Source organism: Musca domestica, unplaced genomic scaffold (genome assembly GCF_030504385.1).
Source record: "Musca domestica strain aabys unplaced genomic scaffold, Musca_domestica.polishedcontigs.V.1.1 22, whole genome shotgun sequence".
In the NCBI taxonomy this organism is placed as follows: Eukaryota; Metazoa; Arthropoda; class Insecta; order Diptera; family Muscidae; genus Musca; species Musca domestica.
In genome coordinates, this window is record NW_026712262.1 from 5,986,151 (window position 1) to 6,001,953 (window position 15,803).

Sequence of the window (15,803 nt, forward strand, 5' to 3'; positions counted from 1 at the left end):
TTTCAGAGTAGGGCATGGGCCCTTATATTGGGAAAAACCTGCGAAACAAGAACGGAATTACGGGGATTTTCCACAAGATTGAATCTAAAATAGTAGGACAATACAGTTTTATCATAAAATTGTACAATTTGTTACCCATTCACGTTGAAAATTTGCATTTATTTTGCAACCAATTTGAAACAATTTCAAATTATTGTATTTTTTATTCAAAACAAAATGTGTATATGTTTTGCTTTAAAAAAAAAAAACAAAAAAAAAATCGTAAGAATTATGTATCAGAATTTTGAGTTTGAGAGTGAGGTGTGACGAATCTAAAGGGACCGCCCTATATGAAGATGCATAATAATTGGAATGCTTTATTGTTTTAATAATTAAAAGATATACGCAATTTTATAACATTTTTGTTAAGATTATTAATAACACATAGTATTTATTGAATATAAATATTATATCCATGGTTCACAAAACAGTCGGTTTTTTGGTCATTTTCATAATTTAAAAATTATAGGATGGGCACATTTGAGACTGCACGTTAATTACAATCGAACCAAAAGTGGACCACCATTTTTCTTCAGTAGATGAAAAAATAATACTTCAATTGTTTTGAAATGTATTTACAAAATAGAAGACGGTATTTTTTTGGAATCTTTATATATTTTGAAATACGAAAAGGTACTGCGAAGCACGCAAGTTATGATCCAGAATTTTTCTTTTGAAAACCGCTATGTTTAGTTTTGAGCAGTTAAATATTTCGCATAATAAATTTTTTCTTACAAAAATAATTCAAATAAATCAATTTAATATAAGCGTTGTACGATATAATCATATTAATCCAGAATTTCTATCTAATGATAACATTTTTTATTTTGCTTTCAGAACTTTCCAAAAAGCATCTCAATAAATACGACCACGTCTGTACTGTAACCAATTACGGTGATCCTAAAAGTATGCAACAATAAACGTCATCATGACAACAGACGAAGTAATATTGCGGTAAGTCTCCACTCTCCAATTTTACGAATAACGCCAACAAACAATTGCCAACCAATAAAAATAAACAGCCAACAACAGCAAAAGCAACAACAACAATAAACATTTTGACTTGTTACTCTCGCATCTTAACAAATGCAATAAATTTTCTGCCTGAGTACCCTTGGCCTTCTTCAAACAATTTTATTTGCTATTCGCAAGCCAGTGGTGGATGGTGGGTCTGACTTGGACTGATAGATACGAAACCAAATCCAAGTAGCTACTACGTGCTGCAACGTTAGACTCCCTCGTCAAGGACTCCAATAAACATAAAATATCAAACATTAAAAATTTAACTCTAATTTTTGGTATTAGGTTTCGAGTGGAATTTTGTTAAGGGAGTTTGTTGAGTTTCTCCGCAAGTTTCGGTGCCGTAATGTTGCAAAACAACAAAACAAATGTCTGGTACTTTCATACATTGCAACAACTCGGATTATAAACGAAACAGTAGCAGCTCCGGCAACCAAATATCCGAAGAACGAAAGAGTTTCAGCTGCAATAAAGACGAATGCGAAGATGTCGTTTTAGTTATAGTTTCAATGGGTGGGTGGGTATTATCCTCGGTGTACCGCAAATAACTGTGGCTTTACAAATCCCCTTTTTTCAATTGTTCCCCTACACAATCACCATAAACAAATGAGCTTTGGTATATCTTGTAACAGAAGTAAACAGCGGAAGGATAATGGTACAAACTTCCTTTAATGCACCAAAAAAAGTTAGCTTGCCTATAACAAAACCTTGCACAGTGGTGGCGCCCAACGAAAGAAATAAAAAAATCGTGTCTTAAGTTTAAAAATGTAAACACACTAAGTTCGTTAGACACGAGGACATTTTCGAGAATCTAGTTGCTTGCTTATTTAGTTATTCTGTTTTTTTAAAGGTGGTGGTGAAAATTGGAGAAAATTCTTTAAAAGTGATGCCAAAATGATGATATTATAATGATTTTCTATAACTTATTTGGCAAATCACATGAACCTAACTTGTTTCATGGGTTGCCAGGTGATTAGTTTGAAAATTGGGCCAAAATTAAATTTTTCACATAAACGAAAAGATTTTCCAAACGTTTTAGTTGCTTTGCCGAAATTTGCCGCCATCGAAATTAATATCTGGTGTTACAGTTATATGAAGCCATATGATAACGTGGACCTCTATACCCAGAATGTAGCTAACATCATAAAAATACTGAATAATTATAAAGATGGACAGGCAGAGAGACGTTCATTCCAAATATTCTAAGATGGGTGTCATCCAAAATTATATTGGACCACGCCTATCTTGACAAAAGACTACTCAAGGTCAAATTATGCGTAAAGTATATAGTATATTGTTTTTTTTTGTTTCAAAATGGTCAGGCTTAATCCCATTATTGTTGTTTTTATAAAAACAACGTTTGTTTCCTAGTGGAGAACGGTGGCAATGTTTACCAGAGGGTAAGGCAGGGAACACCTAGGTAAGAAACTGTTTTACCAAGTTTCAACATTCGCATAATTTCATTCATATATTATTCGATTTTTTCCTTGTTCGGAAAGAATAATTATAAAATGTTTACCTTGTACCCCAAAAAGTCTTCAAATTCTTTCATTGTAAATTTTACCGAGGATAATATTTGTAAAAACATTGCACAATGGACCACATCCAATTTTTCTGTCCAAAACTATTTCAAAGTCTCCATATGAAAACCCTAGTAACCAACAGTGACTTGGATATCCGTAATCCTTATTAATTTAGTAATTAATTTAATAATATGCGTAACATTTAGTACCCATATCGAAACAATCTAAATCTCTCCCTCCTAGACACCAATAGTGATTCAAAATTGGTACCATTTAATACTTTTCGTACCATTATAGTTCGCATTTGCAAAACTAGCACAAGATTTAAACATATGGTACCAAGAGATACCAGAATATCAAACTTCGTGATTTCAGCTCTATCCCTTCAACCAATCCCAAATGAAGTTCCACTTAATACTTTCCGTACAAATATAGGACGTATTTCTAAATCACCACCAAATCTGAAGCATAGATACCACCAGTAATCAAATTTCAGATTTTTTTCTTTACCCCTTCACCCAATACCAAGTAGAGTAACATTTAGTAATTTTTATATAATTTTAGTAGACTTTTCCAAAACCACCTCTACAGTCAATCCCTCTCAACCACAGACGCCAACAGTGACATCTATTTCAAACTTCAGCATTTCAGCTCTTTAACTTTCCGCAGACCTCAATGTAAAATTTGAGGATTCCAACCCTATCACTTCACCCAATACCAAATTTAGTACTTTCCGTACAATTATAGTACACCTTTTCAAAACAATTTATATATCTCAATTCCACATAAAAACAGAGACCTCAGTATCACCCAAAACAAAATTTAGTAATATTTAGTACTCATTTATAAAATAATCTACATCTCTCCCTCCTAGACATCAAAAGTAGTACCATTTAGTCCTTTTCGTACCATTATAGTTCACATTTGCAAAACCACCACAAATTTTATCAAATTTTGGTATTCCATCTATTCTATCCCTTCAACTAATATCACGTTAAGTTCCACATATTATATTTCGAACACATTTCCAAACCACCGCCAAAGCTCAAATACAGATACCTCCAGTAATCTAAATATCAAAATTAGAATTTTTTTCTCCACCCCATCATTCAATATCAAGTACAGTACAATTCAGTGCTTTTCGTACAATTATAGTACAAATGTCCGAAGCCACCTCCACATGTCCCCAATACCGAATTTCAGATTTCAAGCAATACAGGGTGAGATGAAAAAACTAGAATCAACTTCAGACTGCTGTCATTTCTAAGCCACTCTGTTAAAATTATTGCAGACATCTGTTAAAATTATTGCAGAGACAGCTCATTATATTGTTTACAAGCGTACAAAAGCATTTTGATGAGAATTTTCCAGAAAAAAAGTTATTCGTGATGGAATTCAAGCGTGATAGTGTGATTTATTTATATTTGGCTGGAAAACCACAAGTGGCTATCGTTAGAGCACTCCAGCACTTAAATGAGAAAAACTCTTTCGTGTCTCGTACCATTGCTCGTTACCGTGATACTAGTAGCGTAGCCTGACGTCAAGGAAGTGGACGGAAGAATACAACAACATCAGCAGAAAAGGTTCCCAAAGTAAAGAAGCGCAGTGGCCGAAAAATGGCTCGTGAGCTGAACATATCGCAATATTACATTCGCCAAAAAATAAAGCCATTGAAATTCCAAAAGTGAACTTACACCGCAACAGTAAGAAAATAGACTTAAAAGAGCTAAAGAGTTGCTTCGCTTGGCCGAAAGAGGTGAACTGCCGAATTTGGTGTTCTCCGATGAGAAAACATTCGTTGTCCAGCAGTTTGTCAACAAAAAATGATCGTGTTCACTTGCCAAAGAGTTCAGCTGAATATGTGCACCTTCGGTTGGCCACCAGAACTCAAGCGCCGTCCATGGTGATGGTATGGGCCGCCATAAAAGCCGATGGTCGCTTTCCGCTCGTATTAATCGACCGTGGCATCAGAATAAATGCCGAATTATATCGCGAAAATATTCTGGAGGGTGTATTAAAACTTTGGGCACGCAAACATTTTGGCCGCAGACCTTGGACATTCCAACAGGACTCAGCACCATCACTCAGTACACGCCACCAAAGAATGGTTACAAAATGAGGTTCCTCGCTTCATTTCCAGCGCACAATGGTCACCAAAATTTCCCGATACCAATCCGTTGGACTTTTGTGTCTGGACTATTTTGAAAAGCAAGGTTGGCACTAAAAAATACCAGAGTGCCGATCACCTCAAGCAAGCGCGAATGGGCCAAAATACCGCAGAGCAAAATTCGGGCAGCGTGTAACGGTTTCATTGGTCATTTGAAGGCCATAATTCGTGCCAAAGGTGACCAATTCGAACAAATCTAAACTAATTCTAAAATTTGATGCTATTTCTGACATTTTTTGATTTCATTCAATAAAATTAAAACAAGTAAAAAGCAGTAAGTTCGGCCGGGTCGAACTTTGAACACCCTCCACCATTTGGAACGAATTAGGACATTTATAAAAAATAAATATAAAATCCATTAAAAATTCTGTTAAAATTTCTGAAGGTGCCGATATATGGGGGGATAAACGATATAGTCGACCTATATAGACAAATCTACGTCTATGGATAAAGTGCTCACAAATAACTCCTTGTATAGAATTTAAGACAATTCGTTTAAAAATGTGGCTAAAATCATCAAAATACCGAATATCGGGGGGTACAGTTTTATGGGGGATGTACGATATCATGGACCTATATAAAGAACTCCCTGTCAGGGGGTAAAGTGTTCACAAAGAACCCCTTGTGTAGAATTTCAGACAATTCCGTTGAAAATAGTGGCAAAAATCATCAAAATACCGAATATCAGGGGGTACTGTTATATGTGGACTATATGATATCGTGGACCTATATAGATAATTCTCTTTCACAAGAAACTCGTTGTGCGGATTTTCAGACCATTTCATTGGAAAATGTGGCTAAAATCATCAAAATACCGGATATCGGGTGTACCGTTATATGGGGGCTATACGATATCGTGGACCGATATCGAACTTGACCTGCCTGCAGACAAAAGAGAGATCTGTGCAAAATTGTAGCTTCCTATCTTAATTCGTTTAGACTGTAGCGTGATTACAACAGACGGATGGATAGGGCTAAATCATCTTAAAATTTTACGCTGATAAAGAATATATATACTTTGTTAGGTCTAAAATGATTATTTCGATGAGTTACAAACGGAATGACGAACTTAATATAACCTCCATACTATGTATGGTGGAGGGTATAAAAAAAAATGAAAATGATGGCGTTTGACTTTGTTGCAGTTTTTTTATCTCACCCTGTATATTTCGTCCAATATCAAATTGTACCGAAAAAAGAACTATTTAGTACTTTTCGTACATGTGTACGTGCAAACTTTCTTTTCTACATTGGTTCTTATGCCAAATTTTTAAATTTTTAGCTCTATCCGTTCACATAGTACCAAATGGTACCAATTTAGAAGTTTAGAATTTGCAAAAACCCTTTGGTACGTACATCATTTGAGCCCACCGTACAAATTATAATGATTTCAACACTGAAACATCCAACTAATCTTATCCCTTTCCTGCGATGTTCACAACAGGTTTTCCTTTCAAGGCTAGCAGACATAATCGTGCATCTCTTCTTACCATGGCACAGCTGATCCTTGGCATGTTTTCGGAATTCGAGTTGGAGTAAATTGCAATAATTTGTTAACCTGACATCCTCGACGATAGTCAATAGCTATTGTTGTAACTGAAACAGCCAGGATGCATACCATATAAGAGTAGTCTCCCGAAGGAAGATGTGAGGTGAGCTGTAACTTCCTTGGCGGATTCTTGTTACAACAATAGAAATTTTTTTGTGTCGACTCATCATCATCGTCGTCGTCATTGACTTTTGTTAGTTGATTGTGGCAAAAGCCAATTTTCCTCAAATTCTTTCTTTCGGTTGCCAATTCGCCATTACAGTTGGGGTCCTTTGTTGCGCGCACGTGTTCGTGTGTGAGTGAGATAGGGACGGAGGGAGTTGGGAGTGATGTTGATACTGTTGTTTAAACAATGCGTCAACCGGGGCGTATTGCATACAAAAATACGTTTAATTTGCTGACATTAAACTGACAACAATGCCGCCTGTCTGACAAATTTTTATCACATTCGAGACGGACAGGCAGACAGACAGACGTAAGGTGAGAAGATCCCTTGAGTGTTGAGATTTAATACACAGACATGCTGTGGTTTAAAGAGATTTCTCTTTTTTTGGTATCATCTGTAATTATAATGTGTTGCAGTGAAATTAATTAATTGGAAGCAATGCCGAGCGATTTTCGGCTACAAATAGCAGCCATAGCCTACGGAAGATTATGTTTACATGACATGTACCTGAATGCTGTTAAGAACCTAGTCAGGAAGCACTTTAATTTTAAAATCGCTTAAGTAATGGGATATTCATTACTTTTTGATCCTCAGCCCTGATACAAACGATATATATCACTTTATACGACTAAAACGGTGTTAGGCCCTACAGGGTGAGATAAAAAAAAAACTAAAAAAAAGTCAAACGCCATAATTTCTGCATTTTTTCAATTTTATTGAATGAAAGCAAAAAATGTCGGAAATAGTATCAAATTTTAGAATAAGTTTAGATTTATTCGAATTGGTCACCTTTGGCACGAATTATGGCCTTCAAACGGACAATGAAACCGTGACACGCTGCACGAATGTTGGTTTACTTACTTATCCGGAAATTTTGATGGCCATTGTGAGCAGGAAATGAAGCGAGGAACCTCATTTTGTAACCACTCTGTTGGAATGTCCAAGGTCTTTGGCCAAAATATTTGCGTGCCCAATGCTTTAACACAGCCTCCAGAATATTTCCGGGATAATATTCGGTATTTATTCTAATGCCTCGGTCGATTAATTCGAGCGGAGAGTGACCATTGGCTGTTATGGCGGCCCACACCATCACCATGGCCGGCGCTTGAGTTCTGGTGGCCAACCGAAGGTGCACATTTTCAGCTGACCCCTTTGCCAAGTAAATACGATCATTTTGTTTCTTTACAAACTGCTGGACAACGAATGTTTTCTCATCGAAGAAAACCAAATTCGGAAGTTCACCACTTTCGGCCAAGCGAAGCAACTCTTTAGCTCTTTTGAGTCTATTTACTTTCTGTTGCGGTGTAAGTTCTTGCACTTTTTGGAATTTCAATGGCTTTAACCCGAGATTATTTTTCAATATTTGCCGAATGGAATATTGCGATATGTTCAGCTCACGAGTCATTTTTCAGAAACTGTGACGCGAGTTTCGATCAAGTCGCTTCTTTACTTTTCGTACCATTTTTGCCGATGTTGCTGTTTTCTTCCGTCCACTTCCTTGACGTCGGGCTACGCTACCAGTAACACGGTAACGAGCGATGGTACGAGACACAAATGATTTATTCACATTTAAATGCTGGAGTGCTCTATCGATAGCCACTTGTTGTTTTCCAGCCAAATATAAAAAAATCACACAGCTGTGGGACGAGTGGCTTAGAAATGACAGCAGTCTGAAGTTGGTTGCCGCTGTTTCATCTCACGCTGTATATAGAAAATTTTCAATACCAAAAGTCCTGCAGAACAAATATACATCTCAGCTAAGCTAGAGTGATTTCTGCAAACGGACGGACATCGCCAAGTCGACATATAACTTAATGCTGAGCAAGAATATTAGAGATGTTAGAAACTGTATGACAAACTTAATATACCCTATGAATGGTGGAGGGTATAAAAACAAAGAAAAAACCAGTTAAAAAGCAGTAAGTTCGACCGGGCCAAACTTTGAATACCCTCCACCATTTGGAACGAATTTGGAAATTTTCAAAAACTAAAATCCGTTAAAACTTCTGTTATAATCTTAAAAGTACTGAATACAGCCGCTTTATTGGTGTCTATACGACGTGGACCTACATAGGCATTGTTTGTCATAAACCATTATCATATTCAAATTAGAAACTTGAAATAAACGGCGAATAATGTAGCTAAGATCATCAAAATACCGAATAGAGGGAGGTACCGTTATATGGGGGCTATATGAAAACGTGGACCTACACAGACAATTTTCTATCTTAGGCTGTAGTATCCACTTCGAAGCAATTATTCAATTAGTCTCTACTTGAAACAATTCCGATGAATAATGTCGCTAATATCATCAAAATATCGAATATCGGGAGGTACGGTTATGTGGGGGCTATATGAAATGAAATATATGTGTACAAAATTTTAGCCTTCTATCTCAATTCTTTCGAGAGATAGCGTGATTACAACAGGCAGACAGACATTGCTAAATCGACTTAGAATTTTACGCTGATCAGGAATATATATACTTTGTTTTGTCTGACATGAGTATTTCGAGGAGTTACAAACGGAATGACAAAGTTAATATACCCTCCATAGTATGGTGGAGTGTATAATTATAGTTACTTACAAAAACTGGATCTGTCAATGTCAAATACATTGGGTTACTCAATGCAACGCAGCAATTGATGCTCGAATTTCCTAACAACTCCTTTGGCTTACAGGAAATGCCTCCACCTCTCATTACAAATTTTAAAATTTTAGGCCTATACGTTTGTCACATTTAAATGATAAAACATAGTTATTACCATTTTAGCACTTTTCGTACGCTTCTAGTACAAGTTTTCTAAAACCCACCTCCGAACCGAAGGTTGACCCTGAAGAATTTAAAGATTCTATTTTCTATTTAAAGATCCTATACACATAAAATAATGTGGACTCTTCCTTAATTTCAATTTCGTTAAGAGTTTTATGGTGATCAAAAATAATTAAATAACTATTCTTAATGGGTGCGAACGTAAAATTGACTTTTATGGTTATCTTTAAAATAGCTTTTTTTATACCCTGCTGTAGGCTTTGAATATTGGCAATGAAAGACGAGTGTGTCAATGAAATTATATTTAAAATAATTTTTATTTCTTCTAATTATTCGTGTTTCATATTTTTGCAGACGTGATAAAGCAGCTGAAAATGGTGAAGAATATCGAGAACCACCACCTCGTTTGCGGGGTCAAAGTACATATCTGGCGGTAAGTTGTGAATATATTTCACATGCATCTTTGCATTGTTGCTTCCCTTTTTATGTTTATTTTATGAATAATTTCAATTTCATTACAACTCATTTGTTATCAGACAATGTTTTAAAACACTGCAAGTTTTAAAACACTGCAACCATCCTGTTTTTGGCTTGCTGCCTGATTTCTGCGGACCGACGGATGAATGGATGATCCATTAAAATTATTTTGATGCTGCAGAGAATAACTCCTGGTCTGCTGCTGATTTATGAACTGAATTTTAATGGACATCCACTGTCGCTGCAAATCAGGTCGCCCTGATTCGCGGTTGTTCGTCGTTCACGACAATGGTGAATATGTCGGTAGGCCGTTGCTTAACCAGATGTACTTTATGAGATTGTCCATTCGTCTGGTGCTTTGTCAAAATGATCTTTATGCCTACGTTTACGACATTATCGTCAATTGTTTCCCGAGTACATCATGACATTTTGTGTATGTGTGTTCTCCGCGAATGCCATTATTTTGCCTTCGTTGTGCGCACATTTGCAGTAAATTTAATCCAGAACTGGCAAAATTGTATTTTAGAATACCCCAAAGCTGATACTTTGATTACATTTAAGCACTTTATGTTCGTAATGATGTGCCTCTTTGTCTGGTGGGGTATGTCATACCTCGTCCTTTGTCTGCCCCACGCCAAAAAGACATCACACATTTAGCTTTATTAAGATGTGAATAATGCCTCAGCTTTCAGCGAGAAAGCTTGGAGTAATATAAATGAACATTCAAATCGCTCTAAGCTGAAGTGTACATTATCAGGCCCATAGATGATAGTTATTATTTTTTTTAGATGTACTCAAGAATAGCAAGGTACGTCGACTTTGATAAACATAAAGCGTATGATAACAAGTGAGAGTGTATTTTTGTTACTTACACTGTATAACAGCCAGTATGATGGGGGTGGGGAATTGAAAGTGGAGGTGATAGTTTTTAGTTAGAAAGTCCCAAAAGGGGACAAACTGTTTTTGGGGCCCATTTATATAGCCTTAACAACACGCAAAGGGCCTCAAATAATTTGGTACATAATTTAAGACTAAAATTTGATACAGGCACTTGTGTAATAATAATAGTTCTACATGTATATTTGAACATCCTATGGGTCGTATACCGACACGTTTTGGTATAGCCGCCTATGGAAAGATATACCCCGTTTTCAAGTATTTTTTTTTTTTACATTTTAGTCATATCTACACCCTACAAGGACATTCTGTAACATCTTGAAATATTGATCCAAGATATAGGATGTTAAATATGATTTTTCCTGTCTCGCCTGAGTCGATCTAGCTATGTATGTCCGTCGGTCCATCTGTCCATGTCAAATTGTAACCACGCCACAGGTCGTAATTAGAGCCTGATCCTCACGATATCTTGCATGGAGGTGGGGTTAAAGTCAAATTGTAAGGGGAGAAATATTTAGGGGTAGAAATGGACCAAACAGAAAATTTTCTTGATTTTACAGTGACGTAGTTTTGCATGGGGCAAAAGCCTATTAATTTAGATAGTCATCGAATTATATTAATTGTTATGTAAAAAAATACGGAGATTTCCATTAAACCGCGAATATTTTTAATTCTAGCGAAATCACAAATACATGGAAAGTTCACTTCTGAACGTTATATTGATGATTATATCCAAAATATCGCATATATAGCAAAATATATACAGTCTCATTTATCAAAGAAGGGGATATTAGTTAGACCGCTTATAACCCAAAAACGGATAGACGGATTATGACAATTCTCATAAATTCAGAATTCTTTTTGGCAGAAAAGAATAAAATATAATAAAATCGCATTAAAATATCTGTAATATTTTATGCTATTTTTTTATTTTTTGTTATATTTTTTTTGGCATGATATTTTTTTATTTGACCAACAATATTGTATTGAAAATTTTGTAATAATTTCTATACCACCACCATCCTTCTACTCGAAATACTCATGGTAGACTTTACAAAGTATATATATTTTGGATCAGCGTAAAATTCTAAGGTCATTTCCGTCTGTTTCTCTGTCGCTATATTTTGAACGAATTGAGAAAGAATGTTAAAATTTCGAACACATGTATTTTTTTCCGGTTGGCAGGTCCAAGTTTTCGAATAGCCCCATATTAACGGTACGTCTCAATACTTGGTATTTTTATGCGACATTATTGGGATTGTTTCAAATTTCGTATTGGAAATTCTTAATGGGTACCACAGCCTATGACAAAAAAATTACTTATGCAGGCCCACGTTTTCGTATAGCCCCCATATAACGGTACGTCCCAATTTTCTGTATTTTGAAACATTATTCACCGGAACAATTTCAAATTTCGTATTTAAAGTTTGTAATGGTAACTACAAAATATTGCGTATGGAGGTTCACATTTTCGTTTAGTCCTGCCCGTTATTCGGTATTTTGATGATATTAGCGACATTATTCACCGGAATTGTTTCAAATTTGGCATTTGAAGTTCGAAATGGATACTACAGTCTGTGGACCCCCATATAACGGTACCTTCCAATATTCGGTATTTTGGTGATTTTAGCGTCATTATTCACCGGATTAGTTTCAAATTACGTATTTAGAATTCGTATTGGGAACTACTGTGACAGAGAATTGTGTATGCAGGTCCAGGTCTCATATAAGCCCCATATATCAGTACCTCCCTATATTCGGTATTTTGACGATTTTAGGTACAATACTCACCGAAATTGTTTGATATGTCGTATTTGAAGTTCGTAATGGATGCTACAGCCTGTGACAGATAATTGTCTATGCTGGTGCAGGTCTACGTATAGCTCCGATAAAACGGTACCTCCCTATTTTACACCGTTTATTTCAAGTTTCGAATTTTAATATGGTAATGGCTTATGGCATACAAAGCCTATGTAGGTTCACGTCGAAGAGACCCTAATATAACGGTTATATTCGCTATTTTAAAGATTTTAACAGACTTTTTAACGAATTTTATTTTTTGAAAATTTCCAAATGGTGGAGGATATTCAAAGTTCAACCCGGCCGAACTGCTTTTTAATTTGTTTACTTGTTTAACCTTACAAAAGTATGTTTTGGAGGTATTATATTATATCCAGGTGACAGTGATAGTCCGATCTTCACCAAATTTTGCATGGGGTTAAGGTCAGGATCAGAATTGAAGTCTATTGTTTTGGAAGATATTCGCAAAATGTTTAGGGTTTGAAATGGACCAAAAACATAAAAATGTCTACATTTTGCAGTCGCCCTACACTTTTCAACTAAGGACAAATAGACATGAAATTTTTTATGAAGTTATAGTTAAGAACAGCGCTGAAACATAGCATTTTGGATGGTCATCGAATAATGTTTAGCTGGTGAACTGGACCACAATTTGCGGTGAAAGAACACCAGGATTACCTAAATCACAAATACATGTATGGTGCGCCTGACCTTTATGATGATTTCGTTGACGAATAAAGCCAAATATCGTGGTTTCGGTCAAAGCGAAGATAAAATTTTAGCAGGACTATGTGACATTATTTCAAGAATGAAATGAAAATATAACATATATATTTCTGTTTTTACCGAATGCTTCGTCAAATGATGATGCTTTTTTAGAGATCGTTTGATAAATAATTAGCTTCAACACTTTGCTTTTATTATGTAGTAGATTTGTGAATGTTTCTTAGGGGAATCTTCATTCTAGTCAAAAGGGTTTCAGATCTGCAGAAACTTTATCACAAAATGTAGTGTTCTACGGTATGAAAAGGTCTGCTCCGCCCGCCTAAAGGCCTTGCTTACTTGTTTGCACACTAATTTCGACAAATTTTTGTTCTAAATTTTTTTTTGGTTTTTATTAAGAAGAAACTATCCTGGCAAAAACATATTAATATATGCCCACGTTTTGTATAACACTTATATGAAGGTATCCCCTGATTTCAGCTATTTTCGGGGTCTTGGCTCCATTTTGGCCCTTATTTGGAATATTGTTTTATAAGGGAGTAAATGCAAGAAAATTGTCCATGTAGGTCAATGTTTTGGAATAGCGCCTCCTGATTTTACCTATTTTGAGGGTCTTGACAACATTTTGCAATAAACTTGCTAGCCAAATTAAATATTATCTGTTGGTTTTGCTGACAGATGTATACCCCCAGCCTTGCGCTATGATTAATCAAACTGATGATCATTTAGGGGGGAAGTTCCGATATTATCTGACCTAAATCTGATGTAAATGTTGCAATGCACCAGTTTTGGGCTATTTCGACTATTTTCTTCGTATTTTATGAGATATGTTAAAACCCTTTGTGAGGGAAGACCAGAAGGAGTAGGCGGATGTATCTCATCTCCATAGTAAATCTTGTGTTGATGGAAATATTAGGATGTGCCAATTTAGAAAAAAATCGGATGCTTATTTCGCCTTTTATGAGAGTCTTGGTTGTGGGAGAGGTACAAGAAGGAGTGGTTCCGCATCTTATGTTGGTGGAAGAATTGAGATGTATGAAATTTGAAGACAATTATTCAAAATATTGACCCTTTGTGTGGTGTATGTAACTTAAGGTGTGAACTGATATATCCTATCTCCACACTACATCTTGTGTTGACAAAATTATTGAGATGTGCGAAATTTTAAGACAATCGGAATCTTATTTAAAATTTTATAAGAGTTATAATTATTCAAAATTTTGACCATTTGTGGAGGAGATACTTGACAGAGTGCGCCAATATATTCCATTTTGGTACCTGACCTAACACTGATAAAGATTTTGGGATTTACAAAGATTGTTAAAAATTTGAAGTGGAGCGATATTGACCATTGTCGAAATCGATCTAAGTATGATAATAATATTATGATGTGCCATGTTTGGACCAAATCGGCCAGTCAGCCAAAAAAAAAAAAAAACAGACGGATGGATGGACGGACAACCCTTGATCGACTCCAATTGTCCTGAAACGGATTTGGCCCAACGAGACCTAGGCTATTAAACCGTTATTAAAAGATATGACGTATTAAATGATATATACCCTCCGTGGCCACATGGCTGAGGGTATACAAATTTGTATTAGGCTACTTTGGAGATAGGAAACTATCTTACAGAAAAATTTCAACATAGGTATACATTTTGGTATAGTCCCCACACATTGGTACCTCCCAATGGTACTTACAAACAATTATCGATAGAGGTTCACGATTTGGTACAACCCTTATATACCCTTTATTTTAGTTATTGCGACAATCTTGGTCATATTCTGCAATTAACTTGGTTTTAACTTGACAAAGAAGCTTTTCAAAAACGTCTCCTCCTGGCGTGCCAAATATGTCCCAAAACAGAACTTCATTACAAGAGTCTCGACTAAATAAGATAAACAACTAAGAAGAAATAATTCAAACAAATAGATGCGACCCTGACATGATATGTTAATAAACAGACAAAATGGGGAAGCAGAACTCTTCTACCGCTCTCGTCACGGTCGTTCGGATGAATAGAACTCAAGAATCATGCAAAAATAAACTTCCAAAATGCCAAATTGGCTTTGGGAGTAAGGCGAAAAATGGCAAAAATATTACTAGCCTCTTTAGGATGAAATTGTTTATAACTGCTTGTGAAAAATATGATTACATTAGAGGCCAATAAAAGCAATTGCAGCAGCCGGAGCAGCAACAAAGGCAGGCTGACAGACAGACGGACAGCAGCATCATCATCATCAGCAGCAGCAGAAATGATGAAAGAGCTCTAATAAAAATTGTTCGTTCATACCTCGGGGTATAGTTAATTTTCAATGATGTCTGTTATTTTGTTTATTTAAGAGCACTCAATAGACCCAAACAGAAGGTGACGAACATACAGACGCATGGACCGTTTTTCTGTTGCTATTTGTTTGTGCAACTTGCTGACCATTTGACTGTGCGTCCCATAACTACTGATGAGGCAATAAACCAAGAGTTTTTGTTGTATGTTTGTTGTTCGGCTTTTCGACTTTGAATACGTTTGCCTAGTTAGTTAGGCATCCATCCATGCATCCGTGTACAAACTGTCATTTATTTTCATAATTTTTCATATTAATTTGCGAAATCACCTCAGGGGGCCGGCCGCACTTCTTTTTCAAATCTTTTGGCGTTTCGTTTTTTTCTC

The 15,803-nt window shown here is 35.9% G+C and overlaps 1 protein-coding gene across 1 annotated transcript in view; it reads left to right on the forward strand.

Annotated features, from left to right (window-relative positions):
* The first annotated feature begins 952 nt into the window (after positions 1-952).
* The window catches only part of LOC101893749 (protein sprint), a 452,096-nt gene continuing 437,245 nt past the window's right edge, over positions 953-15,803 (forward strand). The window contains exons 1-2 of the mRNA XM_059122991.1: positions 953-993; positions 9,592-9,670. Of these exons, the coding sequence (XP_058978974.1) occupies positions 968-993; positions 9,592-9,670 (105 nt within the window). The 5' untranslated portion in view covers positions 953-967. The remainder of the gene's footprint in view (positions 994-9,591; positions 9,671-15,803) is intronic.